The following is a 20976-nucleotide window of genomic DNA, read 5'->3' as shown; positions in this document are numbered from 1 at the left end:
GCCAAAGCAAAGACGGATGAGCAGCGGCGGGGTTTTCAGCAGTTTCTAGTTTGTTTTGATTATCTCCGTTTTGCATGCGCTTTTCTGTTACTTTGTAGCGCATGCGCTTTTGGGAGCTTTATAGAATTGTTGTAGCTCGAAGCTTTTGTTGTTAGGACGTACCGTCTTGCATTCAGCGTGGTTTGGTTGCGAAGATAATTTGGTTTTGATTTGTACTCGTTATAAAAATTTGGAAATTTAACTGCTCCGCTTTATTTATTCCAAAGCAATTATAATTTGTAACCTAATAAAAACGCCTTTTAAATTTTCATGGTGACCCCGACTGGATTTGCAGGCGATGTTTTCGGAAGTGATTTAAATTTATTGTGTTTCTCCGCGTCGGTCAAAATCAAGCAGCAGCCGGAAGACCCAGAAGCCTGATCAAACATGGTGCCAAAGAGGGAGGTTGCTGAGGGGACCGATTCGGCTATACAGGTATTGAATGTTTAAAGTTGGAAGTTAATCTGTGGCATTTTGTTCTAAATAATTTCGGCCCATCATTCAACTTTCTGCATTATGCTCTAAAAAATTATTTTATATTTAATATACCTGCAAAATAAATATTAAGATAAAAAAGTTAATCGCTTTGAGTGTTAAATTTAATTTTGTCGTGGACACTAATTGTGTTAAAATTCCCCAACATAACGTAGTGAGCACCGATTTAGGGTTCAGTTTCAAGACAGAAAAAAGTTTTTTTTTTGATATAACAATAAAAACATTTATTAAACGTCAATCAGCCAACTTAATGGCTATAATACGTTGAGTACAACAAAGAACAAATAACATAAATACATAGTAGGAAGGAAATTAAGAATTTTTATAACTAGATAACTAGAGATCAATGCTAAATGCTAATGCTAAATTACTGCTTTAGGACTCGAGAAATTTCGCGTCCTCTTGTCCAGAGATCGGCTGGATGCCTTCGCTTAAGACGTCTTATAATAGTAGCGTTAGCCAGCGAGGAGGCTAGGTGGTTGGTGTGAGCTGTGAGACCATCGTTGTTCCGATTCGAGTGCCTGTTTATCTGATTCCTAATAGAGGGACTGTGGAGGTCATCTTCTAGAGCTTTGTTTCTGACGTACCATGGCACATTTGCAATCATGCGCAACCTTTGAATTTTCATGACATTAGAATCCGAAGTCAAGCCCCAGAGTTGGATGCAGTACATCATCGAGGGCACCACAATTGATTTGTACAGCAGCACTTTGTTAGCTAGGCTAAGCTTGCTCGTTGGCTTAAGCAACCAGTAGAGTTTCCTAAGCTTGGAACTACAAGTAACTGCTATTTTCAAAGTATGCTGCCTCCACGTGAGGCGCTTATCCAAAATGAGGCCCAAGTACTGCGCCTGTGATGATTGCGGGATGATGTCGCCGTGAAGTTTAACCTCCGGAAAGGACTGCACTCTCCAAGCGAAACAGCAGTGTTGTGATTTCCTTCCATTAATCCCTATGTTCCACCTGTTAGTCCACTTGCCGTATGTGTCCAGAAATTCCTGGGTGATTCTTGATGCCTCGATACGGCAAGAGGAGTTGACTAGGAACGCCGTGTCATCGACGTAGGTGGCCAGAAGTGTGTTTGGTTCATTCGGGCAAGGCAGGTCTGAAGTGAACAGGGTATACAACACGGGTCCCAGGACATTCCCCTGTTGAACTCCAGCACGAGCAGATCTTATGCTTGACCTCACCCCTCTTACTTCAACCATAAAACTTCGACCAAGTAAATATGATTTAAGTAAGAGGAATTGGGCAGTCGGGAGAAGAGATTTCAGCTTATACAGCAGGCCATCATGCCACACGCGATCAAAGGCTTCCTTAACGTCGAGGAAGATAGCAGAGCTGTATTGCTTGTTTTCAAAGGCATTCAGAATATGGTGCACAACTCGATGGACTTGCTCAGGAGTCCCATGTTGCTTCCTAAAACCAAACTGGTGGTCGGGAATGGCATCCTGAATGGTTCTTACTCCCATAATTCTACTTAGGAATATTCTCTCGAATACTTTAGAGAATGTCGGTAGTAAGCTTATCGGCCTGTATGATCCAACAAGGTTCTCCGGTTTTCCTGGCTTTGGAATCATCGTTATCATGGCACACTTCCATTGGGAGGTGAGTTTTTTAAGCTCGTCTTCACACGTCGATATGCTCTTTTGTCGACTGGGACCTCATAAGCCTACGACGCAATGATCTTTTCAGCCTTACCATGTCCATAATCTCAGGTTATAAAAGTGCCTGAGATGGATTGGAAGGGTTGGAGACTTGCTCGTAGGTTGGCGATTCCGCAGCGATATGAATGTTCCGAGCAAAAGATTCAACTGCATCGTCGATATCTTCAGGGGAGTTGAGCACCATATTGAGATTAACAAGTCTGTTAATTACAGCCTGAAACCGCGGGACACTTTCATTACAAGGAAGAATTTGAGGCCGCCGACTAATTTTTAACGCAGCGACTCTTAATAAGATTATTAGTGGAATGTGATCAGAGCTCAGTTCGAAATATTCTTTAATAAAAAGACTCTCCGGGCGTATCCCTCTGCAGACTGCAAAGTCAATGGCTGTTAGCGAATTCTGGCTGTATGGATAATGTGTGGGTCCTCCAGTTGCAAGGACCTGGAAATTTGATCCTTGAACAAGTTCCGCGAGCGCTATTCCGAGGGGGGTTGAACTTCGAGACCCCCAGAGTCGATGGTGGTCATTCCAATCACCAGCGATTATGTTGTTATTTAAGTTTGTTCCCAGATCGTCAAAGAGTTTTTCAAAGTCGTCGGCAGAGCATTAGTGGACAATAAAAAGACGCAATAGATGGGACGCAAGGACGGTTTTGACTTTAACTGAGACACATTGAATATTTGGACTTTGTAAACTATAAGACTGGTAACATTGAAGGCAGGATTTTATTATTTCCGATCGGCAGGATGGTTCGCTTGATGGGTATCGTAACGATCGTTATTATCGTTGTAGTACGACCTTGAACAAAAGTGTGTTTCACTAACTAGCATAATATCAATATCATGACTTTGAACAAAGAGCTCTAGCTCAAGGGCTTTGCTACAAAGACAAAGACAAAGAGTCTTGACCTCAAGAATTTCTTTGTTGTTAGCCGCCGGTTCGAGCTCGACAAAAACCAAGTTGACAAACTGTGTTTTGTCAAATCGGCTCCTAGGTCTGTTGACAAACTGAACCGTGTGTCCAGCTGAGGTAAGGCTTTCCTTAATTTTGTCATCGGGTACAGAATGATGGATACAACGGATAACTACACGGTAGGATCTCTCTTCTTTTAGCTGCCACGAATGGAACGGCACTTTTTTGGCTGTTAAAGATTTAGTAATAGCTCTGACGCATCAGAGTCTACTGCTCGGATGGATACAGAGTTATTGGGGTGGCATTTTAATGAATACTTGCATGGGTCAACAATCTTGTCTATTGATCTAATGAGACCTTTTAGGTTTTCACAATGATTAACCACAATAGGGGGTGGCTTGTGGAAGGCTGGTTGTTAATGGCATCCAGAAGGATCTTGCTGTTGTTGTTGTTAGTTGATGAAGAAGATTTTCCAATATTGTTTAAGTTGCCCCTGCTTCTGGCAGTCTGCTTTAGTCCGGCAGAAGTACTAGGAGTTTCCTGCCACCTCAATGTCAGTGTCAATGTCCGATAATTCAGAGAAATGGTTAGCTGGAAGAATGGTTTTAGGGCTGTTGGAGTTTCTTTGAACCTTGCTGACAGAATTCGGTGATCTTGATTCGAGGCCACGTTTGTTGTTAGTTGATCTTGGGGTCCACCAGTCCTCATCGGCGACGTTAATGGCTGATAGTTCCGGTTCCTGTTCGTTGAAAGATAGTTGTTGGAGCAGTAGATTAAGTTTTATTGTTAGTTTTAAGGATAGATGAAAAGAAAGAATTAATTGAATATACGCAGCCAAAATGTAAACAAATCACCTTAAACCAATGTACAAAAGCTTATCAGTTGCACTCAAGATTGAGCGTAGCCGAGTTGTTGTGATCTAACTGATAAGCTTTTCTGTTCGTGGCTATGCGAAATGGTATGCTGCTCTCGGAACATTAACCGATCGACCCTCGAAGCAGCTGGCAGCAATAAACTTTGAAATCAACTTCGTTTCGTTTGTTTCGCTTCTTGGAAATTCCCCAGCCACTAGTCGCAAGTCTTCTTGCTTAAATTTTATAAGTAATTTTTCCGGAAAACTCTCCCGGATTTTCATGGCGCCCGAACAGGGACTACGGCTAATTTTGTTATTAATTTTCGAGTCGGAAAAAACAAACAAAAAAAGTGCATCTCTCGTCGTCTCGGCATCTGTTTAGTTTTTTTAAATTTGTTGGCGAAAATTCTAGCTGGTGGAATTCGGCGAAGCAGTGAAGTGTTGGCGAAAGCAGTTGGATACAGCAGTTGGAAGGAAAGTGCTTGGAAAATTATGCCTAACAACAGCCAGGTATTCAGTGCCAAAAATTAAAATTTGTGATCACTTCACTTTATGTGTGTATGCGTGCATTTTCCATGGTATTAATTCTTGGCACCTACTTATATATTAGAAATATTATTACACCTCAACTATACCCAAACTTCCGAATAATAAAATATAAAAGTGAACTGCCTTTGATAAAACTTACGGTGTTTTAAATTTTGCGAGAATTTGAAAATTTTATGTGCGACAGTTTATGTGCAAACAACTTAGAAGAGTTGGAAGTCATTCGCAAAGAAGTGACCAAGGTGTTAGAGTTCGGGGTTTTCCAGCTGGCCAAATGGGCAACAAATCACCCAAGTTTGATGACTAACCAGGGATCAGAAAAATCGCTTATGTTCAACACTTCCGAGTCTGTGAAAACGCTTGGGATGAGATGGAACCCTCAGAGTGATGCCTTTCATTATAGTTTGGAGGATTCGTTTCAGTCCCTACCACCAACTAAACGCAACATTTTATCCATCACAGCCCGTTTGTTTGATCCCTTGGGATCCGCTGATCACGAGAGCTAAAATCATGCTTCAGGAACTGTGGCGACAAAAACTGGATTGGGACGAATCGGTTCCCATGAATTTACATACCAGTTGGAATGAATGCAAACAGAATTTACTAGAAATTGACCGGATATCCATTCCTCGATACATTTGTTTGTCTTCTTATGACAGTGTTCAAATCCACGGATTTGCTGATGCATCGAGCCACGCCTATGGCTGTTGCATTTATATTCGTACCGTGGCTGGGACAAATAGTTTGTCAAGACTGCTGACCGCCAAGTCGAGAGTGTCCCCCCTCAAAACCAAATCAATTCCAAGGCTCGAGCTGTGTGCAGCGCATCTGCTTGCCAAATTATGGGCTCAAGTATTTCCCTTGCTTAACAAATTAGAGTTTGAAAGCATCAACTTCTGAAGAGGGATCCGTCCACTCTAGCTACATTTCTTGCGAATAGAGTTTCTGAAATTCAAGAGCTCTCAGAGAATGTTGTCTGGCGGCATGTGCCCACGGTAGATAATCCAGCCGATTTAGTATCACGTGGAACAGATATAGAGGGTTTAAAATGTACGCTATGGGAAAATGGACCAGAATTTTTACTCCGACATCCTAACGAGTGGCCTCGTTCTCATCAGACTGAAGTTTCACCGGAGTTACAGTTGTCCGAGAACAAGAAAAGCGTGGCAGTATGTTCCGTCACAACAAATCAACCGAATGTCTTCATTGAGCTTGTTGGAAGATGTTCGTCATTCAATAAACTCCTGCGGATTATGGCATATGTAAATCGGTTTATTCAAGGGAAGAAAAATAATCGCGATATGGTTATTTCGGCTAACAAACTTAAGTTATCGTTTCTAAGAATGGTCCAAGTATATCAAAGAGCTGATTTTGGTTTAGAATATGTCAAGCTAGAGAAATCTGAAACGTTAAGCCCACATCTTCAACGTCTAAATCCTTTCTTACACACTAGCGAGCTAGAAGGCGTAACACTTCAATTAATCCGAGTTGGGGGAAGGTTGTTAAATGCACAAATTCCGTATGATGCCAAATTTCCAATATTACTGTCCTCAAAATCAGAATTTGTTTCGCTATTTCTTCGAGACCTGCATCGTACTCATTACCATGCTGGCGCCAAGGTGATGGTATCACTTTCAAGACAGCAGATATGGCTTATCAATGCGCGAGAAGCGTGCACGAAAGTTGTCCGTAGCTGTGTCCACTGTTTCAAATACAAACCAGTGCTAATGGATCAGATAATGGGCAATTTGCCAGCCGATAGGGTTTGCGGGGTAGATTTTTACGGACCATTTTATGTGTCACTAAAGATCCGCGGTAAACGACTTATGTTGACTTATGTTGCCGTTTTCGTTTGTTTTTCGTCAAAGGCTGTTCACCTTGCGCTCGTTGTAGATTTATCCACTGACAGCTTCTTATCCGTTTTTAAAAGGTTCGTCGGGAGGAGAGGGCTGCCGCAGAAGATGTACAGCGACAACGCCACGAACTTCGTGGGAGCGAGCAACGTGCTCAAGGATCTGAGCGCAGCGTTTCACCGCAGTCAGGAACAGTTGAGAGGATACGCGGCTCAGAGAGGCGTCGAGTGGTATTTCATACCGCCGAGGTCACCACACTTCGGAGGACTGTGGGAGGCGGCAGTCAAGGCCGCAAAACAGCGGCTGCTCCGAGGAGTCGGCAACGCCAAGCTGACAGCGGACGAGCTCAGCACCCACCTGGTCGAGGTAGAAGCGCTGCTCAATTCTCGACCAATCGCGTCGCCAGGCAACGATCCCAACGATGGAGAGGCCCTGACTCCAGGACATCTGCTTATCGGACAGCCTCTGATCACGCTGCCGCAAGAGTCCGGCACAGGCGGAAACTCCAGCAATGCCAGTTGCGGATATTTGAGGCGGTGGCGAATGCTGTCCGATCTCAAGCAGCAGTTTTGAGCCAGTTGGTCCAAGGACTACATCGCCAGCATGCAGCATCGAAACAAGTGGTGCGTTGAGGGCCGCGATCTGGAGGTCGGGTGCCTGGTGCTCGTGCACGAGGACAACATGCCCCCGCAAAGGTGGCTTACAGGCCGCGTGGTGGCAACAACAGTCGGTGAGGACGGAAGAGTGCGTGTGGCGGAGGTACGGACGTCAGGAGGCGTCATCAAGCGCGCCATCCACAAGCTGGCATTGCTGCCAGTAAGCAACGCTCCTAACGAGGAGGTTAAAGCGCCGGAGGCCTTCAACGGGGCCGGAATGTTGGACCAGTAGATTAAGTTTTATTGTTAGTTTTAAGGATAGATGAAAAGAAAGAATTAATTGAATATACGCAGCCAAAATGTAAACAAATCACCTTAAACCAATGTACAAAAGCTTATCAGTTGCACTCAAGATTGAGCGTAGCCGAGTTGTTGTGATCTAACTGATAAGCTTTTCTGTTCGTGGCTATGCGAAATGGTATGCTGCTCTCGGGAGAACATTAACTGATCGAACCTCGAAGCAGCTGGCAGCAATAAACTTTGGAATCAACTTCGTTTCGTTTGTTTCGCTTCTTGGAAATTCCCCAGCCGCTAGTCGCAAGTCTTCTTGCTTAAATTTTATAAGTAATTTTTCCGGGAAAACTTTCCCGGATTTTCAATAGTACTAACGGTTTGGCGCTTGAAGAGGTGGCTGCATATACTCGGCTATAATTATTTAAAGCCTCTTTAAGCCTCGCTTAATCCCAACTGCGGTGATCGTAGCCTAGCGGGCAGGCGCAAGCCCCTCAAGCGGGAGGTACTCGGCTCAAACGCACCGAGGGGTGACTTAATTTTTTTTATTTATTTTATTTTATTTCGAGCGTGATTTCGTCTTCGTCTTCTTATTGTTCCACTTGTTCTGACTAACTGTTCAACTTGTTTTCGCGACGAGCACAACTAACGGATCGTGGGAGCACTGTCTGTAACTTTTTGAAACAATTCACCAGAGAAATTAATTCTGCCACAAGCGTGGACTTGTCCATAGACACTACACAATGAAATTCGCAGAAATGCAAAAACGCGTCTGCCCTCCACTCTCTTGCCTTTGGCGGCAGAGAGACCCGAAATTTAGCGTTTAAATTTAAAGGATTTTTTATATATATTTTATATTTTTGATAGGTTTTTCTAAAGACAGAAAAAAGTGATTTATTTTGTTTTCGCTTTTTAACAAATAAAATATTAATTTTATTTTGTTTTTTCGAAAATTCATCGACTAGTCCCCTTCTTATCCACGTTCTGAGTAAACTACTCGTTTATTTTTTATTATACCCGTTACTCGTAGAGTAAAAGGATATATTAAATTCGTTGGAAAGTATGTAAGAGGTAGAAGGAAGCGTTTCGGACCCTATAAAGTATATGTATTCTTGATCAGGACGAATAGCGTAGACGCTTGAGCCATGTCCGTCTCTCTGTCCGTCTGTCCGTATGAACGCTGAGATCTCAGGAACTATAAGAAATACAAAGTTGAGATTAACCTTAGCTATTTTGGGAGCTTTGTAGAACTGCTGTAGCTCGAAGCTTTTGTTGTTTGGATGTACGTTCTTGCATTCGGCGTGGCTTAAAAATAATAAAATAAAAATTTGGAAATTGAACTGCCCCGATTTATTTATTCTAAAGCAATTAAAAACTCTTAATCGCTCAACACTACGCCTAATCTATTAAAAAAGTTACGCAATTTGCGAAACTAAAACAAAACAAAAACAACGGTGTTTGCTGATAAGCACCATAAAAGTGTTGTTGTCAACATGGGGCACGACGAAGATGTATAGCCTTGGAGCTGACAAGGAATTAAACCTAAGCCAAAGGGATTCAAGAGGCAAAACCAAGTTTCTGCGATTGTGATAATGTATAAACTTGTCCAAGATACTGCACTCAGAACTGCCTCCGATAAATTCGCTATCTTAGATGAACGCTCACCAATTGAAAAAGATAATGATACAGACGAAAACGAAGCTCTGAACATGATAACTGATGACACCATTGCCCCCAAGCCGCCGATTATCTTCTAAACGGATGTTAGTGATATAAGTAGTATGCTAGCCCAATTCGAGACGAAAATTAAAAAAGAAACGCAATTTTTAAAATGGAGCCCCATCATAACGCAACGGACATTGTTCAGTGCCAATGTTGTCAGGAATTCTCCGAAACTCATAATGGAATACCAATGGGCTTTTCAACCATATTAATGAGATATCATTATTTTTAAAAACAACTCATTAGCATACGAAACCATAATATAAAAACTCTGTCAATTGATAAGCCTACATACTACAGAAAAAAAGACCCCTGCAACTAAATATATAAAAAGACTAACAAAAAGAAACATAATCATCCGCAATAGCATTTCCACAACACCTGCACTCTGTGTTCCAGTCAAACGATATTAACAATCCTATAACAGAAGCTGAAAACTTTCTTGAGTCACCCTGTCAAATTAGCTTGCTTCTTACAAGAATTCACTTTGACGAAGTCGTGACAGAAGTTATATGGTTAAACAATACAAAATCACCAGGACCGGATAAGAAAGACGGCATCACTTTTAAAACTCGACCACTTAAATGCGGTTTCTTACGCTAGTGTTTAACACTATTCTCAGGCTGGACCACTTCCAGGTGTTCAGGGGAGTGTATTGGGACCAGTTCTTTACACACTGTACACGGCAGATATGCCGTGGAAATATGCCTGGAAATCTGCTATTCCTCTTATGTAAATATCAGTCATAAAATTTACTTATTGTCACAAAACGGATTCATCCAAAATCAGTTCCCCGGGTTAAGCCAGACTGTATAGCCGTACCGCTATTCTCTCCTATTCTCTTCTCTTTATTAAAAGTTTCAAAATATTTTTCTTAGAAAGCTAAAGCAATGGAATGCATTTTATGAGGTTTCGCAATTTCTAGCGGAGGTTGGAGCATGCCCTAACTGCACTTTCTTATCGTTTCTTGTTTCACAAACTTTACAAATTACCAACACCAAATCTCTTGTCTCTTGTATTAGAAGGAGAAATATAGTTCCTTAGTTGATTATATTTTAATAATTCATTTTAAAACCAAAATGTTTAAAACAGATATGCTACAGCATTTGCAATATTTTAAGAGTGAAATCAAACTTACATGCTTAATAATGGTATAGGGTTGATAATTAAACCCAGCAATGATGACTTCTCGACCCTGCAAGTCCTTAAGTTTATCTGGGAATAAAGATTTTCCAAGCTGAAATCGCTTTTCTGACGCCAAATATTTGTCTATAAGCATAAGCTGAGCCGGTTTCTCTGCTCTTGGTCCAACAAATTTATTTGTTTTTATATCAAAATGAATGTCGGATGAGTGAATTCGAACAACGAATAATATGTTTGGCTGATCTAAAATCATTTAAATAAGTATACTTATTACAATCATTACATATATAGCGCAGATTATTAATAATGTTTGACATTTAAAATCTTAATTTACGTTAAACATTCAAATACGGATATAATAAATGTTCAGATATTATTATTATATATTATTAAGTTATTTTTCAGGACTGCTCAAACTTGAAATTTAAATTTGAACGATGATTTTTAAGGTTATGTCTAGGAAGGCTGAAACTTGATATATAAATATAAACGACGATTTTTTTTTAAGTTAACGCACTTAAAATCTGCGCTGTTGCGGGTCGATAGCGATGCCTATAGTTTAAGTTAAGTATATTTCGTATTACAGTTCGGTGTTGTGCCCTGATGGAGTAATGGGCACTATAGGAATTTATAAGATAGCAATCGTGGTAAGTTTTTTGTCGTTTGAAATCGTACAGTGTGAGAGGTTATACTGCGGTAATAAGATTGTATATTAAGCTTGTTGTAAATTTAAGATCTTATATCCCCCACATATGATAGGCAATTTCCATACCAGGGACGACAGGATCTTTTATTCGCCGTAGCGAATAACTCGCGTTAGTGGCTTGGCATTTGGGGCCATTTTGTAGAGAGTTTCCGGAACACGCTTGAGTGTGAAATACGGACTGCAGTGATATTGGATCGGTAGTCTGGTAGACTGCTTTGGCGAATGGCCTTAGTGGCTTCGCATCATTCGCCCAGAAGGAGTCCATAGGAAGGAGCGACCAGGAGAGAGTGATGCCGAACCAAGATGGCAGGTTATTAGTCCCGTAACCAAATACTGGTTCTGATCAAGGTGGCGACCGCGGCAGTGAAGCACCTACGTCATCCAAAAAACCAAACGTGGACGACCTCTTGGATGGGATCGCTGAGCTGGAGAAGAATTTGGAGCTCATTCGCAGTGCTAATACGAAGCGTGCATTGGTGGTCAGCCACCAATTGCAAGCGGCTTGGCCGTTAGTGCCTCAGGGGTTATTTAATTTTTGAAGGTCTCGAACGTGGGCAACCTGCAGTTTGGGACTGCCAACGGTTCATAGGAGTCACACATGCACAGAGGGCGAGGCTCGCGAGAAGACATCGATTGTTCGGTCATTGTCCGGTCTTTCAGTGTAAAGAGGGGATCGGGACCCAATAAAGCTTGATTTGCAGGCGTTGTTTTCGGAAGTGATTTAAATTTATTGTGTTTAATAATTCTCCGCGTCGGTCAAAATCAAGCAGCAGCCAGAAGACCGATCAAACATGGAGCCAAAGAGATGATACATGAAGCCAAAGAGGGAAGTTGCTGAGGGGACCGAATCGGCTATACAAGTATAGAATGTTTAAAGCTGGAAGTTAATCTGTGGCATTTTTTCTAAATAATTTCGGCCCATCTTTCAACTTTTTGCATTACATATAACACAAATAAAAATTCGTATGCACTAACAAATTATTTTATATTTATTATACCTTCAAAATAAATATTAAGATAAAAATTGAATCTCTTTGGGTGTTAAATTTAATTTCGCGTGGACCCAAATTGTGTTTTAATTCCCCAACATATCGTAGCGAGCACCGATTTTGGGTTGAGTTTCAAGGCATAAAAAAGTGATTTATTTCGTTTTCGTTTTGTTTAACAAATAAAATATTTTGTATTTTTCGAAAATTCATCGACTAGTCCGCTACTTGCCTATGTTCGGAATATACCACTCGTTTATTTTTTATTATACCCGTGACTCGTAGAGAAAAGGATATATTAGATTCGTTGGAAAGTATGTAAGAGGTAGAAGGAAGCGTTTCCGACTCTATAGAGTATATACATTCTTGATTAGGATGAATAGCAGAGACGATTGAGCCATGTCCGTCTGTCTGTCCGTCTGAACGCTGAGATCTCAGGAACTATAAGAAATACAAAGTTGAGATTAGCCATGAAGATTCTTGAGGTTCCTACGCAGCGCAAGTTTATTACAGCTTCCTGCCACGCCCACTCTAACGCCCACAAATCGCAAAAAAAAAACTCAAAACCGCTGAAATCTCAGGAACTATTAGAGCTAGAAAAATGAAATTCAGAATGTATAATCTTTTGAAACCAGCGCATCTTATAGTGGTACTACTATCCAGCCACACCCACCCATACCACCAGGCTCAAAAGCCGGTTTTTGCATTTTCTTGAAAAGCTGATATCTCGGTAACATTAAGAGATAGAAAGTTCGGATTAAGCATGTAGGTTTTTATGATGCCCCAAATGCAAATTAATTTTTTCTCGTTTAGCCACGGAAAACTAAAAATGCAAAAATCTCCGGGCCTATAAGAGCTAGAAAGTTAGGCTTAAGAACGCGTATTTAGGGGATGCCACTGCAACTTGTCACGAGTCCGGCCACGCCTACTCTAATGCCCACAAACCGCGAAAAACTGCGGCGTCTATAATATTATTATGAATGCCTTCGTTTGACCTTGTATTTCTTATTTCTGTTAATATCTATCGAGTTACCAAACATTTTTTAAATCGGAACATTATTTCGCTATTTATGAAGAAATTTAAATTATAAGGCCTCACATGGGCAGTGACGTCACTATCAGTTACTCAACATGCTTTCTCTGACAATAGGTGGAGCCATGTAAATTTCCACTAGCAAAATGAATATTTTAAAATTGTGTTAAACGGTAACGGGTATCTTATAATCGCGGCACTAGGCTATAGCTTTTCCTCCTGTTTTTTATTTTATTTGCTATTTCTTTCCAATTAAAATACATTTTTTATCACACTCTTCGATTCTTAAAAAAATTTAATAAACAATAACATGGCGAGCAAAGATATCGAAGAGCTTAAAACTAAACGAGATGGAATAATGCGGAGTATATCCCGAACACAGCAGTATTTACAAGAGGGTCGACTATCTCTAAATCCAGTCGAATAGAATGTCGGTTAGAAATATTGAATTCGCACATTGAAAATGCTTCAGAATCAAATCGACGCAAAAGATGTAGAGGATTGGCGAGGAACTGGAAGAAAATGCCGTAATGGCAAATTCATTACCGATTTCGCTAATAAGCAAAGGCAGGCGTATAAGCGCCGATGATGCTGCTCCGCCGGTGAAGCGCACTTCCTAATGCCGGTTGCCGAGCGTTCCTCTTCCAACCTTCAGCGGAAAGCACTCCGAATTTAAAAATTAAAAAAATTGTATAAGCCTTTAAAAATTGTATAAGCCTTTTCGAAACATTTATCGATATCGTGTAACTGCGGTTAATTACCCCTAAGCCCTGGCTAGCCTGAAGCGGGTGTACGATAATGATTGTCTGATATTCTTCGACAATATATCGACACTTTTCAATCTGCCGAAAATGTCCCAGCCATCAGCTACAGCCTTGAGAAACCTGACCGACACAGTCTCTGCTACCTTATCCATTTAATAATGAGCAAAGTCGATTTATGAACAAAGAGAAAGTGGGAAGAACAGTTGGAGTATACTTCGCTTCCCCTTTGGAGCGAATGTGAGACAGCTCTGGAAAAGCGATACCAGCACATGGTCGCCGAAGAGGCTTCCAAGCCCAAAAATGTTTAGCCTAGCAATACGTTCCCGAAGAAGAGTGGAAATAAAAGTTTTTCGTTGGTCACTTCCAGGGACGACCCTGTCTAAGTATGTATTGCAACTCGGCAGAGCTTCAAATAGGAAATTGACTTCTTTCATAAAAGAAGAAAAATATTCAAAGACTTTCGTCTGGGAGATTTTCGGTTCGTCTGCCCTTCAAATCTGACCCAATAACTCTTGGTTCGTCATATTAAGTTGCGAAACGTAGGTTTTTGTCGCTTGAAAGGAGATTATCAAAAGATCCTTCGTTAAAGAAAATGTATCTGGATATCATGGTGGAATATGTATCACTGGGCCACATGTCCTCTACCAATGCGTGCTGCTGCCTCAAATCACCTCAACCAAATTGAGAGTGGTATTCGATGCCTCAAGCCGCAAATCGACGCAGGTTGCGTTAAATGACATTCTGATGGTAGGCCCAACGATTCTAGTGGAGCTGTATTCTACGCTGCTTCGGTTCAGAATGCACAAGTTTGCCCTTGTAGCGGACATTAAAAAGATAAACCACCTAACCGACCTAGCCACCTGGTCGACGAAGCTGACCGAAACTTCCAGCTCATAGTGTGGAGGCGAGATCCTTCTGAGTCTCTGAAGATGTTCAAGTTGAATACCGTTACATATGGAACTTCGACAGCTCCGTTCATGGCGATCCAGTAATTAATACAGCTTGAAGAAATGGCGCAAGCGAGGTATCCAAATGCTGCGAAGGTCATTCAGAAAGATTTCTATGTTGACGATCTGTTGACAGGCGCCGGAAGCGTTGAGAACCTGCAAAGCCTTCGTGATGAAGTTGCAATGCAGTTACCATCGTCGTGGGAAGCCTTTAAGGCAACTTTGCTTTAACTAATGTTATGGTACCGCGATTCGTTCACACAGACCCGCAGGTTCCGATTGAGATAAACGGTTTCGCTGACGCTTCCATGCGAGCATATGGAGCGTGCATCTACGTTCGCACTCAAACTGCTGAAGGTCTAAAGGTGTCATTGACAGCCAAATCAAAAGTAGCTCCCGTCAAGACGAAAACTTTGCCTCGCCTTGAGCTGTGTGCAGATCTTCTTAATCGTGCACGCCCACTTATTAATTGCTCAATAACTACTTGCGATACGTCCATACGAAAGTAAACACATCGGATGATGTGTCTCGATGATGAGTCGTTGAAGAGCTCGTCACGTCCATCTGGTTCGCTGGGCAATCGTTTTTACTTCACTAAGAAAGCAATCGGCCTGTAATCTCACACTTCGAACCAGCTTCAGAGCTTCTATGGAGTTTCGCAAGTTGGCTTTAACTCTGATCGCTACAACAGAGCCTAATGGCAAGCTTCAGAAAACAGAGTCCTTTTTGTCGCACCTGAAGCTTCCGAGAGTTTTCGTGTGGGTTTTTCAATTCAACGCCTTTCGAACAAAGTATTACGCCAAGAGAACTGAATTTTGCATTCGAAACAATTGTAGAAGTTATCCAATCTAACGAACTCAGTGACGACATAGGCAAAATTCGGAAACAGAGACCGTTATTACCGAATATTCAGAAATTAAATCCTTTTATGCAGGAAAATGGCTTGGATTGGTGCTCCTCGACGTTGCTCCGAGTTGGTAGTCGGTTATTGAATGCTCCTATCCCGTACGAAGCCAAATTTCCGTTGTTGCTATCGAAAGGCTCGCAATTCGTTAAATCTTACGTGTCACACCTGCACGTTACGAATTGTCATGCGAGCTTTTGTAAGTCTTCTGCGAAAAAAAGTATGGTAAGTCAATGTTCAAAAATTATGTCGCTGAACTATTCGTTCGTGCATGCGTTGCTTTCGATGCAAGCCGCAACTCTTGACGCAAATAATAGGAAACCTGCCATCAGACAGACTTCGAGGTCTCCTCCCCTTTAATATCTGTGGCGTTGATTTTTGTGGACCATTTAGCACAACCCATATCGTATTCATGGCAAGCCACCGCAAGTCATGGCAAGTCATGGCCCTGCTTGTGTGTTTTGCGTCCAAAGCGATCAACTTAGAGTTAGGGACTGACCTCACCACTGATTTTTTTATTGGCTTTTCAAAGGTTCGTGAGTCGTTGCAAGATTCCGGAGAATGTATGTTGCGACAACGCGACCAAATTCGTCTGCGCAGACCGTCACCTCAAAGAGTTCTGAGCCGTCTGGAGGAGGAGGAGGCGGTCTACAACCATTCGCATACTGCCCAGAGCACCTCACTTCGTCAGTCAACGGGAAGCTGGTATGAAGTCTGCTAAGCACTAAGCACCTGTTCCTTCGGACGGTCGGCAACGACGCCTTGAACCCAGAGGAGCTGGGAACTCTCATCGCCAGCGTGGAGGCGGTGCTTAAGTCGAGACCCTTCGGAGCGCAAAGCCCAGCGACGGCAAATCCCGAACCCCGCTGTTCGCTCAACCAAGCCCAACCTGATTTCGGCGATGGCGGAATGTCTTTTGTCAAGCACAGTTTTTTGGAGGGATGGTCCCGAGATTACGTATCTCGTCGCCTTGCGAGCGCTCTTCGTCGTGGGAGAAGAAAACCTGCCGTCCCAGCAGTGGAAGATCGGGCGCGTGGTCGCAGTGCACGTCGGCACCGATGGAAAGGCCCGAGTGCGGACGTGGCGTTGTTTGTTCAAAGATGAGTTTATTTAAGTTTAAAGAGGGTAGTGGTACCTAATAATGTTTTTCGGTTAGGCGAATGTGGCTTTCTGTACACATACCGTGCCCTTTTGTCGTTTAATAAACTCGCTAATTCCGAAATAAAGCTCAGTGAGCTTTATTAATAAGTCCCTTAACGGACTATAACCTTCACACCACGCTATCGCACGATAAACTCAACTACTTTCTAGAGTGCCAGTCCCTTCATCGGGGCACAATACTAATCTGTTATAAAAGAATAATAAGTTAAGCTATCGGTACCGCTATCGACCCGCTACAGTGACGATTGTGTGTCCATGTGCATTCCTGTACCCAAGTGCATTTTTCAGAATACGACTACGAAGTTGCTTTATAATCTTGAGACCACAACACCGACGTGGGCCCGGTGAGTTGCCTGCATGTGTTCCTAAGGTTTGTGCCTCAATCAATTATACCTTAATTTGTCAATTTCTGCACCAGTCTCTAATACCATCAGCAAAGATTAATTAATTTATTATACCCGTTACTCGTAGAGTAAAAGGGTATACTAGATTCGTTGAAAAGTATGTAACAGATAGAAGAAAGCGTTTCCGACTCTATAAAATATATATATATATTCTTGATCAGGATCAATAGCGAAATCGGTTGAGCCATGTCCGTCTGTCCGTCCGTCCGTCCGTCCGTATGAACGCTGAGATCTCAGGAACTATAGCAGATACAAAGTTGAGATTAAACATAAAGATTCTTGAGATTCCGGGACAGCGTAAGTTTATTTCAGCATCCTGCCGCGCCCACTCTAACGCCCACAAATCGCGAAAAACTAAAATCCCTGAAATCTTGGGAACTATTAGAGCTAGACAGTTGAACTTCAGTATGTATAAACTTTGGAGCCAGCCACTTTGGCCACACCCACCCATACGCCCACTAAGCTCAAAAGACGATTTTCGCGTTTTCAAGAAAACTATAAGTGATAGAAAGTTCGGATTAAACATGTAGATTTTTATGATGCCCCAAATACGAATTGTTTTTTTCCACGAACCTGAAAAACTAAAAATTGAAAAATCTCGGGAACTAAAAGAGCTAGAAAGTTAAGCTTAAGAATCCGTATTTTAGGGTTGCCACAGTAACTTCTTACGAGTTTTTATCCTTTCTAACGCCTACAAACCGCGGAACAATGTGGCGGCTATAATAATATTATGAATGCCTTCGTTTGACGTTGTATAACTTATTTCTGTTATTATCTATCGATTTACCAAATATTTTTGGAATCGGAACATTATATCGCTACTTATGAAGAAATTTAGGTTATAAGAACTCACATGGGCAGTGACGTCACTATCAGTTACTCGACATGCTTTCTCCGAAAATACGTGGCGCTTGGGTAATTTTCAATAGCAAAATAAATATTTTAAAATTGTGTAAAACAGTAACAGGTATCTTATAGTCGCGGCGCGTTTCCTCTTGTTTTTTTTAGTTTTTAATTTTTCCGCAATTCCCAAAGCGTTTGAGTGAATTTTTTCCTCTTATCTGCAACTGTTATACTATACACCCTTTCAACATGGATTTGTTAAACGCACTCTACTAATTTATTTGAATTGACATCGATTGTAATTAAAAGATTTAATAAAAAATTCAAGCTAATGCTATTTATATAGGTTTGAGTAAGGAATTGACTGTGTGAACCATAACCTTCATCTACTTAAATTAGATTAACTCGCGTGCAACCCACCTCCCGCCCAACCGACCGAGGGGCGCTGCCGTCTGACGTACTGCTTTGAACACGGGGATAGATCCGAGTGGATTAGGGAAGATACGAGGAAAATTTGTTTTGTGCTAAATGGATTAGTATCGAAACTTTCAAAGTGTTAGGAGAAGAGTTAGAAGTAATGTTATAAAGATCATTGTAGTTTGAACATAGTACCCGAAATGGTTAATGTTGGGCAAAGTTCGAACTACAATGCTCTAAGGATAGAGGAATATAGTTTCTAGTAATCCTAAGGGGTACATGGATATTCAAGCGGCCTAGAAGGGCCTGGCTATCAATTTCACCCTTAGGAAGATTATGGATAAAGACGACACCAAGCATCGTCCTACGATTAGCGAGGGATGGCAAATTGATTAGTAAGAGTCTACTTTTATAAGAGGGAAGGTGTATGTTTGCATCCCAGTTGAGACCGAGGAGAGCAAATATTAAAAAATTCTTTTGGATGGATTCAATAAGGCACTGGTGAACCCCATACTAGGGGTGCCAGATACATGATCCATATTCCAGAATCGGACGAACTAAAGAAATAAACATAGGTATTACATATTGGTAACATAAGGATCGTTAAATTCCTTCGACCACCTTTTAATGAAACCAAGCGCTCCTCTAGCATTATTAACCATAGAGGAAATATGGTCGGAAAACTTAAGTTTTGCATCGAGTAAGATGCCAAGATCTTCAACTGCATTAATTATTTCCAGAGCTACACCATGCGTGACAACTTTAGGTCTTAGGCGACAGAAGGTCAAGCATGTTCGTTTCCGAACAATTTATTAACTTCGATTTCCAGTTATGTTTTGTTTAACAACGATAAACGTTACATCTGTAGGGACCTTACATTATTTATCAATGATCTTAAATATATTATAAGAAATCCTCCGATAATGTTAGGATTTCTAATTTTACAAAGATATACATCCGGTTTCAGTTTACAGCGAAATATCGATTGTTTCCAGAGGATGTGTGTCCTTACAGTTCCTTTGTGTGACAAGGTTTGGAATATTGCTCTGCTGTTTGGAGCCCGCAATATAAATTACATATTGAGCCTGTAATAAAGAAATTCATACGCCACCTATGGTCAGAGAAAGCATGTTGAGTAACTGATTGTGACGTCACTGTCAATATGAGGCCTTATAACCTACATTTCTCCATACATTTTTTTTTTAATTACGGTATTTATTTATCAATCTTCTCTCTTCGAGACTGACGACAAGTATTCAAATCTTAGCCTAATACATAAATTTAAAAATTACATTTTCGATTTCGTTTTTAACAGATCCCACATATAAATTTGCTTAATATTTTCATTCCGTATGTTTTTATTCCGCATGTACCAAGGTGCACAAGTTATAGTTCTCAGTATCTTTGATTGCCCTCGCTGTATTACTTCTAGGTTACTAACGCATGCGTTTCCCCATAGCTCGTAGCCATATTTCCAAATTGGCTTGAGAACTCCATTGTATACTCCTTGTACTTAAATTTAAGCGGAGAACGGGCATTTATTAATCAATGTAGGCATTTAAGTAGTGTTAACCTAGCTTCTATGTGATTTAGCCAAGTAAGCCAAGTTTGTGGTATATGAATATTGTTCACAGATAGTGGGGGGCAAGTTTGTCTATTTAGGGTAAAGGTGACGTGACCTTTATGCGCCAATCTGCTTGCCATTTCTCTAAAAGCTCGATATGAGCTGATAACTGTTGCGTTTCTCTTATGGGGCACTTTGATCGCACTTTGAAAATGGTTATTATTATCAGCAAATGTTGACGTTGTTGTAAGACTGGTTATCGGAAGGTCTGCTGTGTAAATAATATTTAGTGTTGGTCCAAGCACGCTACCTTGAAGTACTTCTGCTTCAATTGGATGGTATTCGGAGAGAGCAAGGTTTTAATTTTATAAATTAAGCCGTTCAGCCAGACGCGGTCGAAGGCCTGGGCGATATCCAGAAAGTCTGCGGTACAATACTCTCGACTTTAAAATGTATTTCGTATCTCGGAGGTTATTCGATTCACTTGTTCAATGGTTCCGTGTTTCTCGCGAAAACAAAATTGGTGGCTTGGAATGGCATTATGGGACTGTAAGTGTTGCTTTATACGACTCAGGAGCAGCTTTTCAAATATCTTTGACAGGCACGGCAGGAGGCTGATGAAGGCTGAGACTTGAGAGACTTTCCAGCTATGTGAATCTGTAGTATGCACTAATATTGAATACCCACTGTACCGAGTTCTTAACGGGTACGCACTGTAACACTTTTGTTGCAGTGTTTACATAATTCATGTTCCCGGTCATAAACCCCAACTGGCCGAAATATGAACCGATCGCTATGGCTTAGGCCACTCGCAGAAAGTGCTAGCGTCGGCATAATTGCATGAACGCGGCATTAAGGCTGCTCCAGCAATCAAAGAAAGTATTATGAAAATTATGAAATAAAACCAAGTGTCCTCACTCTACCACGGATACCACGAGGCTGTCGACCGGGAGAGCTCGAAGTTGAAAAAGAGGTGTTATGGCGTGTGTCTCCTGCGATCCCGCAATCTTCGGAATATATAAATAAAAATTAAATCTGAGTGAGTAGAGTGTGATGGGTCGGGCTGGTATAAAAAATAAAATACAAAAAAAATAGCACACTTGAAGTGGCTATTATATACAAACATACCA

The 20976-nt window shown here is 41.4% G+C and overlaps 1 protein-coding gene across 1 annotated transcript; it reads left to right on the top strand.

Moving 5' to 3' along the window:
* Positions 1–6473: 6473 nt before the first annotated feature.
* Positions 6474–6938, top strand: LOC121530428. The gene has a single exon (XM_041819524.1). It carries the CDS (start codon positions 6474–6476, stop codon positions 6936–6938), a length of 465 nt encoding a protein of 154 aa, XP_041675458.1.
* The last annotated feature ends 14038 nt before the right edge of the window (positions 6939–20976 follow it).

The sequence above is a fragment of the Drosophila eugracilis genome, unplaced genomic scaffold (assembly GCF_018153835.1).
Source record: "Drosophila eugracilis isolate 14026-0451.02 unplaced genomic scaffold, ASM1815383v1 contig_1555, whole genome shotgun sequence".
Lineage (NCBI taxonomy): Eukaryota > Metazoa > Arthropoda > Insecta > Diptera > Drosophilidae > Drosophila > Drosophila eugracilis.
Note: the sequence above shows the minus strand (reverse complement) of the source record. Positions and strands in the feature narration are given on the sequence as shown.

What these genes read in the sequence shown, in the direction of transcription:
- LOC121530428 (XM_041819524.1), top strand. Translation starts at nt 6,474, where the DNA reads ATGTACAGCGACAACGCCACGAACTTCGTGGGAGCGAGCAACGTGCTC.